The sequence below is a fragment of the Diorhabda carinulata genome, chromosome X, assembly GCF_026250575.1.
Source record: "Diorhabda carinulata isolate Delta chromosome X, icDioCari1.1, whole genome shotgun sequence".
Taxonomy (NCBI): Eukaryota; Metazoa; Arthropoda; class Insecta; order Coleoptera; family Chrysomelidae; genus Diorhabda; species Diorhabda carinulata.
The window spans coordinates 56904970-56918736 of NC_079472.1; the positions used below are offsets into that span (position 1 = coordinate 56904970).

General features: G+C 31.9%; 1 protein-coding gene across 1 annotated transcript; it reads left to right on the forward strand.

Moving 5' to 3' along the window:
• Positions 1-202: 202 nt before the first annotated feature.
• LOC130902330 (polyadenylate-binding protein-interacting protein 1) lies at positions 203-9083 on the forward strand. The gene is made up of 6 exons (XM_057814402.1): positions 203-313; positions 389-953; positions 2512-2784; positions 4037-4203; positions 4476-4607; positions 5713-9083. Exons 2-6 carry the CDS (start codon positions 414-416, stop codon positions 5816-5818), a joined length of 1218 nt encoding a protein of 405 aa, XP_057670385.1. The 5' UTR covers positions 203-313; positions 389-413; the 3' UTR covers positions 5819-9083.
• Positions 9084-13767: the final 4684 nt, after the last annotated feature.

A 13767-nucleotide genomic window follows, 5' to 3' on the forward strand; every position in this document is an offset into this window, starting at 1 on the left:
ATCTGTACGAAATTTGTTTTTTTTTTATTGATTATATCAAATGGAATGACTAGTGCCTAAAAAACTTATTAAATGATACTGATAATTATTGAAATCTAATGAGTTTGCTAATCACTACATAATTACTGAATTCGAATAAACGTTTGTTCATCTGATGTCAATAAAATGTAGTGTCAACCCTGATACATGTCAATGTGTAGATTTTAGGTTACCATCTTGAGGTATTGCTTGCAGATAGGTATAAAACGGACTTGAGCTTGTATCATGTTAAATTAGTTGTCATTGTCAACAGCGTTGTTGGTAGGAAGTACAGGTATTTTGTTTATTTCCTTTTTGTGATAAATGTGATATTCTATACTTTCCAGACATATGTATGAAAATTTTATAGGAAAGGTCTCGCGGTCTATTTAATAATGAGTGAAAAACCAGTATTATGGGAAGAATCTGATAGTAATGCTCCGTCAAAGTTAAGACCACCTAAATTTTTATCCATACCTAACAATTCTTCGCATCAGTCCACGCAAACAAATTCTATAGTTGTAAATAAAAGCAATTCAAGTAATGCACCATTGCAACAAAATGCTATAGATATTGATGAAATAGTGGCAAAGTCGAAATTAAATGCTACAGCTAATGAATGGTATCCTAAAAACATGGAACCTATTATGTGTCCTACTAATTCAGTGGGGCAGGTCACTAGTAGCATACAAAATCGTTTGAAAGCTCACAAAGTTCAGCCAGAACCGGTCCCAGTAAGTAATGTATATAACGCAGATGTAAATAATGAATTTCCTTCTGATTTGCATCGAATAAAAAAAGTAATTTCCACACTAACTAAAGATCCTGGACAGTTTCATAATTTATTAGATTTATTTATGGAAACTCTCGAACCTTACCTTATGGAAGAAGATCTAATTGTTTCATCACAAGTTGCAGAGATAATTGTAGAGCAGGTAATGCAGTTTAAATATATTATAAGAAGTGTTTATTACTAGTTTTTTTATATATTTGATGATATATAGAATGTACTTCACAATACTTCTATACTTTTGCATCTATATAGTTTGTATAAGGTCTTTTTAATACTTGGTTGATAGCAAGAACTGGGTATAGCCAGATATTGCGCAGAAAATATCATTTAAATACTTCCAAGAATGATTCAGACTAGCAGGTTGGAACAAAACAGTAAATTAAATTCAAAATTTTATTTTTATAATTTTATACTGTTTGCTTAACTTTAATAAAATATGTGCCAAGCTATAATTTACAAATACATGCAGTGCTGAATATTTTCGTCAGATAGAGACATGTTGGGTCCATTTCAAAACCTGTGCACTGTTAATAAAAATGTATGTTTGTATAGTTTTGTATTTTCCTATGTTTGGTTTCATCAGTTTTCATTTCGAGGATTTCTTGTCCTAATCACTGCTCAGTTTGTAAAAGTAATTTTTGATATTGTTTTTATTATGTATTTATTATTATCACTACACCAACATTCTCATCTACACTGTTTGCGCCAGTTTTGGCAATTTTGAATTGATTTTTGTCAATTTAAAAACAAATTCAGATACACATATAGACAAGTGTCTTGGTATTAGTTAATATATGATTGTTTTTATAAAGAAACCTAGCATGGTTTCAGAATGATAGAGTTTGTCTTTTTCTCTGGTTAATATGAGTAAATGCTCCTCAGCTTTGATGGGTTTTTATACTGTATTTCATAATTTTTCAAGTATCTGACAATAAAGGTGGAATCTTCTTTCTTCTTCTTAACACCAAAATGGCAAGACATGACAATTAATATTAACAAAAAATTACCACTTTGAAATTAATATTGATTGATGCATATTTTAAATATTTATACTGCTAATGACATCAGTGTTACCAAATACCAATCAGATCTATTTTAAATACATTGCCAAGTATAAAATTGGAGTCACCCCTTTATTTGAAGTTATTTGAGAAATTTTCGTTTCTCGGGTTTTGAAGTGTATTGAAAGTAATAGAAATTAATAATTTTAATTTATGCTAAATAATGAAAATGAGCAATTTTCGTTGAAATAAAAAATTTTTAATGCCTCCAGTAGCAAGTGTTTCCTTCTCTGGTACTGATAACAGCTTCCAAAGGACGTGGCATGCTTTGGATCAGATTTTGGATCACATTCTGCTGAAGACTGTCCCATACTTGCAAATTTTATGCTCGGCAGTGTAGTTTGAAGTAACTGCTTTTTATAGAATAGATTTTGTGTTGTAGTGCTAGAGATTACATCTGATGTTTATCAGAACTATAATTTAAGATGTTGACTTGAAAATAGGCTTCCTAAACTATTTTTATGTAGATTGAGGAAGTTTCATTTTCTCGTGATTTAGAAATGTAGATTGATTAATCCTTGTTGAGTTTAGTTACATTTTTTTGTTTGTTCTATCATCATATCTCATCATATTGTTAAAAAAATCATCTTTTCTATCATCAATAGACATAATTGTTTCAAAAATTTACTTTAATTGTAGGCTATAAACCACCCAAACTTCAGATATACTGGAGCACGGTTATGTTGGTGTATAGAACAAGGCAGTCCAACATTCAGAGCAGAATTACACTTGCGATGTAAAAAACAGATAGAAGAGAATCCAGATACAAAGAACGTGGTACCTCTAATTGCAGAGTTATATACACAACTGCCTCATCTCACTGTTTATGGCTCGTTATTAATTGAAGCCTTTAACAAGTTGTTAGAACTTGGTGGCAATGAAAATATTAAATGTATATGTCAATCATTGAAGGTAAGAAAAATTTATGAATGAAAACAACTTTTTGTTCAGAGTAATATCTAAATTCAAGGTATCCAGCTGTACTAATTTGTTGAGTTTTCTCAGAATGTCAAAATAGCAGTTAGTAATTTGAAAATGGTTTGTTGCTCATTTTGTTTTTTATATTCAAAAAAGTTCGACCAAAAAATATAAATTCTAAGAAATTCAGAGTACAGAGATCAACCATAAGTCTGAAAATATTTTTGTTCTAACATTTCAAATAATGTTATTGTTTAACAGATATTGGTATAAAATATATGCTAAAAAATATTGATTCTTTGGTTTTTCTTGTTTATGATTATTATCTCCTTTTCATTTTATCATTGATCTTGTCTTTGTCATTTTGTAGAAATAAAAAAGGTTTAAAATGCACTACACGCCTCTTTCCTTCATAAATTTTCTTCTGATTCATTTTTTTAAATCTCTTCCTGTCAACCCCATTTTGAATACTCTGTTATATGTACTCACAAGTTGAATGTTAGTGATAACTAAACCAATCCAACTAAAGAAAATAATGTTTTTAAAGAAGAAAATGACAATATAGGTAATAAAATAATTCCATTGTACTAGAACTGAGTTTTTCTAGCTAATTTTTGAGTTTTTATTGCTGATTTTTTAGTTTTATAGCTAATTTTTTAGTTTTCTATCTAGTTTTTGAGCTTTCCTTCGTAATTTCCAAGTTTTTCTATGTAATTTTCGAGTTTTTATAGGTAATTTTTGTGTTTTATACCCTTTTTATGAGTGTTTCTAGCTAATTTTTGAGATTTTCGAACTACTTGAGTGGTGTGCTTGCTTTTTAAATGAAAAAAAAACATCCATTATGAACACACAACCGATATGAGTGGCATATACAGAGTGATCTAGAAATAACTAAATTTTTGGTTTTGGAAAGAAAAAATAATTTTTCACTGATAGATTTGTTGATTCTTTTCTTTTAATTTTTCATAATGATGTATTATCATGTTGTTTCTTTCAGGTCCTGAAATTCAGGATTTAGAAATGGTCTTATTTTGATAACAAAGCATACTTTGCTTTATAATTTTTACAAAAAAAAAAAAATTACGGCTGATTTCAAAGTCATTTTGTTTGATGAAACTTTTTTATTTTATTGGCGTTAATACAATTTAATCACATTAATATACAAACCAGTTAATTATAATGTTTTAATTTTATTCACTTAATACTAAAAATAACTCGATTTTTTAAATAATTGAACGAATTGCAGTTGACAGGATATTCATTGGAGCAAAGCAACAAACAAAATTTAGATCAAGTTTTCCATCATCTCAAGTCATTGAAAGGAAGAATAGGTGGATCTGCAGCAATTTTATTAGACTCAATATTCCAATTACGAGCTTCAAATTGGGGTCATTCTACTGAAGAACTCTCAGAGTAAGCACATAAATAATTCATATAAAACATTATTGGAAAGTAGGAATGAAAATAACTAAAGATTAGAATAATAATAAATAAATATTTTGTATCATTTTTCTAGGAAACTAGATCTAATTCAATAAAGTCATTCATTAATTCATCTTCATTGTAAAATATACTTTCGTTTAATATTTTTAAAGTATATATAACACAAATCAAAATGAAATAATTATATTTTTGCTTAATAATAATTGTTGATTAAATATTAAATTATTATCATGTGACTTTAGTTCAGATCAAGATAACGATGTATTTGATGGATTACCAACTAAAGTTATGTACGACATTGATGGAGGTTCATTAACAACTGAAGAAAGTGAATTTATTGCGTCCCATATCAACTCGAATGAAGATTATGATACGTAAGTATCATATTTACATGGTAAAACTTTTAAGACTGTACTAAAACAGTTATATATAAAGAAAGGGTTAATTTGTAGCCACGCTGAATAAATAAGAGTGTCACCTACATTAAATACAATACTATTGGTCATATTTTCAATACTTCTAAATGCTAAATATTTCTGTAGTACTAATTATTAAAAAATATGTAAGTTCGTCAATAAACTCTTTTAGTAGTTAGAAAGAGCTTGGATTGGAAACTGTAATAGAAACTGTAGTGTAATCAATATTTTAAAAAAAATTTTTGTTAATAACTAATTCTACATAACGATTTTAAGCTTTTTTGTAATAATTCTACAAAACCATCAACTGTTTGAAGTCAGTAGCTTTTTTGTAATAATTCCACAAAATTATTAACTGATTGAAGTCAGTGGTATTTTTTTACTAGCTAATTCTACAGAACCGTTAACTGATTGAAGTCAGTGGTATTTTTTAATAACTAATTCTGCAAAACCATTAACTGATTGTAGTCAGTGGCATCTTTGTAACAGCTAATTCTACAAAACCATTAACTGATTGAAACCAGTGGCATTTTCATAATAGCTGAATTTACAAAACTGCTAACTGATTGAAATATGTGGTATTTTTTAATAGCTAATTCTAAAAAACCATTAACTGATTTAAGTCAATGGTATTTTTTAAGCGAATTCTGCAAAACCGTTAACTGATTGTAGTCAGAGCTATTTTTTTAATAGCTAATTAACCATTTGCTGGGGAATGTAGTTTAATGCATAATGTTATCATTTCCATTTTTTGAATTCATTTTTAAATTTGAAGTAAAATAATATCACCCCGTATTTGAACCAATTCCATCTCACCCATATTTTTTGAAATAAAAATATATCGTGATTATGGGACTTTTAAAACCAATATTTATCATTCGTTTTATTCGGAAACTTACTAAAATCTATGAAAATAATATGAAACATTTTATCTAAACTTTAATTATACTTAATGTAAAAGTTTTAACTTTAAACTTAGTTGATTGGTTTCACAGATGGCTTATATGTAGTTTCGAATGAATTATTTATTTTTTTTTATTTAATATTTTTATTCATTTTTTAGAGACGATTTCGATCCTGACGAATTATGTGATCCCGAACCAGAAATGGACGAAGAAATACAAGAGGCTTTCAAGGAATTCCTTAGATTTAGTAGTGGTAAACATTAGTGTGTAATGTTGGCATAGTCTTGTAAAAAATTTGTCTCTGAGTTGTGATTTCATGTTTTTTTTAGAAAGCGTCAATATGCGTGTAAGCTGTGAATTTTTTTACTGATACCTACTTATTATTTATAAGTCTATACCTAAATTGATGTATACATCACAATCCCAATAAAATGTTCTTATTTTAAATTGAGATTTATCCAACTAAAACAAAGTTTTAATAATAGTTACTACAATTTTCTACACTATTATTCGAATATCCATAAAGATATTTTTATTTTAAATTTAAAGTGGACATTACCTTGAGTAACATCAAGTGATCGCAACATACTTTATACTGAAGTAAATATATATGTTACAGTTAAAAATCATTTTTCGTTAGAACTCGTTTTCCCTGGTTAAAACTAGTTTTTACCTAATGTCTTTGTTAAAACTAGAAATACCCATTTAAAACTAGAATTTACCACTGATCTACTTGAGTTTCAGATAAAACTAATTGTCACATCGAGTTGTAGTTAAAACTAGCACTAGAAAAAATAATTTAGAATAAAAAACAAGATATAGTTTTTGATATATTTATTGAAAAGATTTAAGACACTGAGAACCAAATAATCTAACACTGAAGGAACATTTTAGGGAACATCGACTTAACCCTTAAAGGACGGAGTTTTTTGTTTATAAATAATGAATAATATTTGACAGTTTCGTTTAATATATGTAACCTAAAAACAACCTTAAGATAACAAAATAAATCTTTAGTTTCTTTAAACCAGATGTTACCACATGACAACGCTAAATTTGATATTTGTCCAATGTAATATTAGAAATATTATTTCTTTGTAAGACAGAAACACAGAAAGTTTAAAATTGGGAAGTTACAATTTAAGTAGAGACCTACATTGCATTTAATGCAGATATGCATTATTGAATTGCTTCACTCTTTTATAGAACTCTTTATGCACTTCCTAGCATCAGTGTGTTTGAATTCCAGTTTTCATTTTTTGCTACTTCATTCATTTGATGTATTGTTTTCCTTTGTCGTCCCCCTTCCTGTGCTATTTGTTGTAGCCAAGTTTTCATGGGCCTCACTTTCCTTCTTTAATTATATCTTTTTGCTTATGTCACTTTTCTTATTATATTTTTGGTGTTTACCTCCTTTATTATCCTATCCATCCTTGTCCCTGCTATTTTCCTTAGTTGCTTCATCTCCACATGCAAAAGTGGTCACTATCTATTCTTTGTCCTTTCATTATAACTACCATTCTTTTGCATTCTCGATATTTACTACCATTCCCAGGTCTTCTATTGTCTTTTTTCCATTTTCTTGAATGTATCAGCTATGATTACTATATCGTCTGCATATACTAATCCTAGTCTATTTCTACCGGTTTTAGGTTTCTGTAACTAATTATTGTAACGTTTTTCTAATTTAAACTTTAAATTTAAATTAGAATTAGAAAATTTAAATTAATATTTAAACTGTTTTTCAACAATTTGTTCCAAAAAAATAGTTTCTGTTTATAAAAAGCATACTTCAAAGGCAATATCAAAGACGCCGCCGCATTCGCCAAATTTTATAATTCCATTATAGTTTTACATTACACACTATTTACACTATCATTACATAACACTCACAATTACACTGTCTAACGCGCGTTTCGATAAGCAACTTAACGTCCTCAGATAACAATAGTTTTTTGCGTGAACTCACTACACTGGGGAGATTTATGGGTATATTATGTAAAAAGCGCAAACTTAAAAAAGGATTGATCTATATTGTTAAGAATGTATTTTCTTATTTATTCAGTGAGGTAATTATTTAAACTTTGTTTTAATTTTAATGAACAAACTTGAGGAAGTGATCAGTAATTGTGTATTTTGTCTAGTACCAATATAATTTGTAATTTTGAAAATGGTTTGGATATTTTTCAAATCTCTTAGAACCCCATAGATATTTGTAAAAAAATTCAAATCAATTTCGGAATCAATTTTAACCACCACCGTTAACAAACCAGTTGATATTGGATTGTTTTATCGCGTATACAGACAAAATGAAATGATATTTTGAATTTCTTTGATCTGTTAAGACAAAACGCTTCAAATCATGGGCGTCACCAGAAAGGGACAAGGGGGCCACGACCTCCCCCTGGAGCAGCGAAAATAAAACTTAAATTTGTAAATAAAAAATTAGGGCGACTGATAATGTTTTTATTAAAAATGAACTAAAAACGTGAATGTAACGTTTGTTTTATTAATACATACACAACGGCTTGTTGATACTGTAATGTTGTTCTTATTTATTTATAGTGGTTCTATTCGTAGGGTGAATTCATAAACACTGTCTCTTACGTTCTTAATTTATTTAAACACTTTACACTACACTTAACTAACTTGAATAATTTAAATTCTACTTTGCTATTGCATTCTGTTCACTATAACTATTTATTATAAACTAAACTCACTGCGCTAAACGAACTTGTTTATATATCCAAATGAAGTGCTCAAATATTCTAGAAAAAAAAGAAACAAACAAATGAATAAATAGACCTTCCTAGAAATTAGTTCAAAAAAAATGTAAACGGATTGCCTGCTATGATAAACAACTGATATTAAAAACAAACATCAGACGAATTCTGGATATATCAAACGTGTCGTGTGTTCGCCGAATTTTGGAATTCCACTACAACCAGACAGCACCGGCTCCAGGGTTTATATCGCGGACTTGTTCATAACAATGCTAATACTATAAACTATACCGAAATGTATGTATATAATTTTTTAATAAAATGAGGTAAGATGTCCCCCTGCACAATTTTCTGGCACCGCTTGCTCCAAATATAGCACAAAATTAGTCGTCTCGAAGGATTTTACATTAGTCTAGTTTATATAATGTATGCGGTATTGAATATGAGTTTTTTTCAATGATATTTGTTTCAACTTCAAATCAATACAAACAGAAAAAGAACAAGTGAAGGTCCAAAAAAAAAATGGACGTTATAACTAATATAAAGTGGGTGTGATAGAAAATAGTGAAAGAAACTAAGAACAATGATGAAATAAATGAAAATTCACATAAGTCTTAGGTGGAAAAAAATGTGTACTTTATAAAAAGTAGAATTTTTTGAGAATTATCTTGGTACCTTATAATGTATTGGTTTTAGTACTTGTTATATTTTTTTTGTTAATAATTATTTATAATGATTTTTAAATAGATATTAAACACTATTATCGTAATTTGATACTGGACACTGAATATAGATTTACAAAAGTATTTGTATTTTTTTTTTTAAAGAAATCCTACTTGCTGTTGAAATTTCCTTCTACCAAATTTTCCAGAAAGATTTAATCACCTCGTTACCATACATATTGAACACAGCATATCGAAGATTTCTACTATGTACCAAAAATTACTCGGAACCATATTTTCAGAACAAATTATAGTGCAGCTTCGAACATAAGAGTTGATTAAAAAATATCAGAAAATTATTTGCAAACTTATGATACAGTAATAAAATAGGAGTGTGGAAGATAAAATAATCATCCCCTGAGTTTGTGGGATGTAGAATGTGCAGTAAAGACCTTAAAGATCATATTGCACCTGGTGGGGACCTGATAACTATTGAAGTATGGGGGAGAGCAGGTCAAGCGGTGCGTGCATGACCTCATGCAGAAAATGTGGCAGCAGGAGCAGATGACGAGTGAATGGAAGACGGCACTGATATGCTCTATACATAAAAGAGCGTCAAAGATGGACGGCGCAAATTACAGGGGAAATGTTCAGTGTGACTTATAAGTAATTGCAAATAGACTGGAAGCATTCTCCGAAATAGCCCTGGGAGATTACCAGTGCGGATTCAGGAGAGGTAGATCAACAACTGATCAAATTTTTACTATTCCTATTCCTTCATAGATTATAGACAAGCTTATGACAGTGTTATTCGATCTTACCTCTACAGCACCCTGTGTCTCTTTGGCATTCCTCCGAAACTTATCCGCCCGGTGCGGATGGCGTTAGCTAAGACCAAGAGCAAAGTGAAGATAGCGGGGGAGACCTCACGAGAATTACAAATAGGACGAGGTCTCAGGTAAGAAGACACAAGTCATCAGAAATAATGAAGTTAATAGAGAGAACAGTGCAGTACCTGGCTAACGCTGATGACATTGATCTACTCAGTCGAAAGGAGCGTGAACTGAAAAGAAAGCTTTGAGCAGCTGGAGGAGGAATCCTGTAGAGCGAGGATTGTCATTAACGATTCCAAAATAAAAACAGAAGAACTCCCCCGGGCGCTTTCGAAGTGGGATTGTATAAGAAAAACTCAATGGAAATAAGAGAACGTGTTAAAGCGGGGAATAGAGCATACTTCAGTCTCCAACGACTACTAAAGTCACGTTTACTTAATTGGATAACGAAAAAGCGGATTTACCGCACGAGAGTGGGAGCGAAAGATCTTATGGCGAATATATGGCCTAGTGTGTGAGCAGAGCGTGTGGCGCAGTCGTACAAACCGAGCTCTACCGGCTCTATGAAGACCCCAGCCTGGTGACAGAGTGCCAGACTCAGATGGCTAGGACACTTGGATCCTATGCTTGAGGAGCGGGGGTGCGTAAAGGTAGTCACGCACTTGTCGTCATCGGGCGGAGCACAGGCACGTATCGGACAGATCGGATTTTCCGAGTGTGATTAAAAACATTGATTTAAATGGATTTGCGCGCACAAATTCGCATGTGAATCAATGTTTTTAATCACACTCGGAAAATACGATCCGTCCGATGATGACAAGTGCATGACTACCTTAAAGCGTACCGGCAGACGCTTGAGGGCCAGCGAATGCCTGGGCGATCGCGCAAACGATGGCTGGATGATGTCGAAGAGGATCTTCGAGAGCTAGGTGTGAGGGGGTTGAGACGTAGACCGTTGGACCGCGATGACTGGAGGAATGTAATGGACGAGACCAACGCGCTTTGGTGGCCGTAGTGCCTGTGGTAGTAATATTTTGTATGTAGAGTCATAAAAAAATGAATTTAACAACTGGCGCTAAAAATTTTCCATTAATCTATTGTCAAATTAGAAGGGTTTGAGGAAATATTTACTAAATTTCTAAATGTCGTCCTGCTCACGCATCATACCGATGTTCGAAGTTTCTCGCCATGTTAAAGAATAAAGGTCATCTGAGGTCCTCGAAGAAGGTGCTAACCCCATTTTTATTTAAAACGTTCCAAATGTGTGCGTCTCGAGATGTGAGATCTGGAGAATGTGAAGTATCAGTGAAGTCAGTAAATCGTGAAATGAATTTGCTTGGGAAATATTCCTGAAGAAATTGACAAGCTACGGCAGAAGTATGGCTGGAAAAATTGGTCTCGAAATACCAAATTACGTGCACGGCAGAATTGACGTTGTTGATTAAGTGTGACCTGCTCGATAAAGTACGTACCAATTCCCATCGTGAATTAACTTAACCTAACCTAACCTAACCAATTCCTATGGTGAATTAACGTAACCTAACCCAGCATAACCTAACCAATTCCCATGGTGAATTAAGCTAACCTAACCTAACCAATTCCCATGGTGAATTAACCTAACCTAACCTAACCTAACCTAATCAATTCCCATGGTGAATTAACCTAATCTAACCTAACCTAACCAATTTCCATGGTGAATTAACCTAACCTAACCTAATCAATTCCCATGGTGAATTAACCTAACCTAACCTAACCTAACCAATTCCCATGGTGAATTAATCTAACCTAACCCAGCATAACCTAACCAATTCCCATGGTGAATTAAGCTAACCTAACCTAACCAATTCCCATGGTGAATTAACCTAACCTAACCTAACCAATTCCCATGGTGAATTAACCTAACCTAATCTAACCAATTCCCATGGTAAATTTTCTATTAATAAATGTTTCCAAGAATTTCAATTCCAGTCTCTTTCATTTCATAATCAACTTTAGGGATTGGTGAGATTGCGATGAATTGGTTTTTTTTTCGGAATAATTTCAACGTGATTTATTTGTTATTTCGTTATAGTGTATTGCATAGCCGTATTAACACTTTTCACATCCTCTTACTTTATACAGGATGTTCCGGGACTTGGTGCAAAAAATTCTGGAGTGAGCAGATGACTTGAAAATAATGGTGTGACGTAAAAAAATTTCTTACTCGACCCCTCGTTTCTGAGTTTAGACTTTCAAAAATGCGAAATCAGAACTTCATATCTCGGAACACCCTGTATATTTAGTTTACTTGATTGTTCCCTTTCGTAATAAAAATTTTCCTATCATCAATTTAAGTGTACCCTGAACTAATCAATTTCCTCTATTATATTGTTTATTAATCTACATTAGTTTCCGATACAAATGCTGCCGTTTATTCCAATAATCTCTGCAGCTCAATGAATTATATTAGAATAGTTTACACCCTCTGTTTTATCTCATACTGGTGCTAAGGGATAACAGTATACAGTAAACATTCGATCACAAACAAATCCACCCTCTAGTGACCTATTTATTCAAAACGGTGTGTGTGGAATTACAATTTCTAGTTCGGTTTGTAGGATATTGTTGTCATTTAAATACGTCACGTTAATATGAAAAAAAAAATTAGAGAATCTAAGATAGATAATTTGAGCTTATCATCTAAGTCCGTGCCCAGGTACCTGACATTTCTTTAACTTGTTGTTCTCTAGTCCATTCTGCTGTGTTATCATTTATAGTTTGATCAAATTTAACCTGGTGCTTTTAAATTGCGCGCGTAAATCGAATTAGTAACTTTTTTTCTTTAAATTAGTACAACTTTTTTTGATGTTCATGTGAAGTTTGATCGCCGTGTCTCCATTAGCATGTTTATTTACGAAGCGAAAAGTTTGTTTGGTGATATTGAGTATGGTAAAAGAGTTGAGCAACCAGTTTGCTTGAAATTTTGTATTTCCAATTGAATTTCGGCTATAGAATCGTTGAAATTGTTGCTGAATGGCTTTGTCTACTGTATCGTGAACGAAATTATTTGAGTAGCACAAAGGATTCGGTGAAGATGGTGTAGTAGTCATGCCAGTGGCATATCCACCTCTGTTAACGAAGATAACAGCCAAAAAGTCGTTAGAATCGCGCCAAAAAGATGTGAATCAAGAAGAGGTCTTTATGGATATGACGTCCAAACTACCTAGAGCCAAAACCGGAGAAACTTCGTTAAAGTCGGTTGAAAATCAAAGTGATTTTTATTGTTTTTTTTGGATTGCCGTGTTATGGGTGTTAGTTGAATTCGTTCCAGACAGTCAAACGTCAGTAAGGAGTACTAATTGGCCGTTTTGAGATGTCCATGTGAAACAATTCTTCGTAAACGAACAGCTTTCTGGACAGACAATTCATGAATTTTTAGACCAAGATCAACTAGGAACATTTGATTACTCGAAACCACCGTATATCTTCATCACCATAGAAAAACCAAATGGAGTTTGTAGCTGTGAAACGTTTAAACGAACAAACCATTGTTAGAAAAAAGGAAAAAGTTTTGGTTTCCATCTGACGATGGCCAAGAATCAGGCAGATGTAGACGTTTCTCAAAGTGCAGTTTTCTATTTACAGTCATTTTATGACAACATTTGCCACTATTGAGATATGAATATTGATTTCAACGACGATAACCTTTTAAAGAAAATATCTTGTCTATCCATGACAGAGGCTATCTCTTGTGAAAGCCTTTTAGAAGCTGCCACTAAACTAGGTATTTGATAAAATAATCTCTGTAGATGATCTATTCAATAATCATCCAACCAGCTTTTTTCTGATTATAGCAAGCGCTTAACTTTTACAGTTCAGAAGAGATGGGGTCAGTTTTTCGTTAGTACCAAAGAAGCGAATTTGAACGCACTACGTCGAGAGGATATTTTCTCACATGCAGTTCAAATGGATGAAATTCAGAATCGCTGAAATTGTTGCTGAATGGTTTCGTCTAT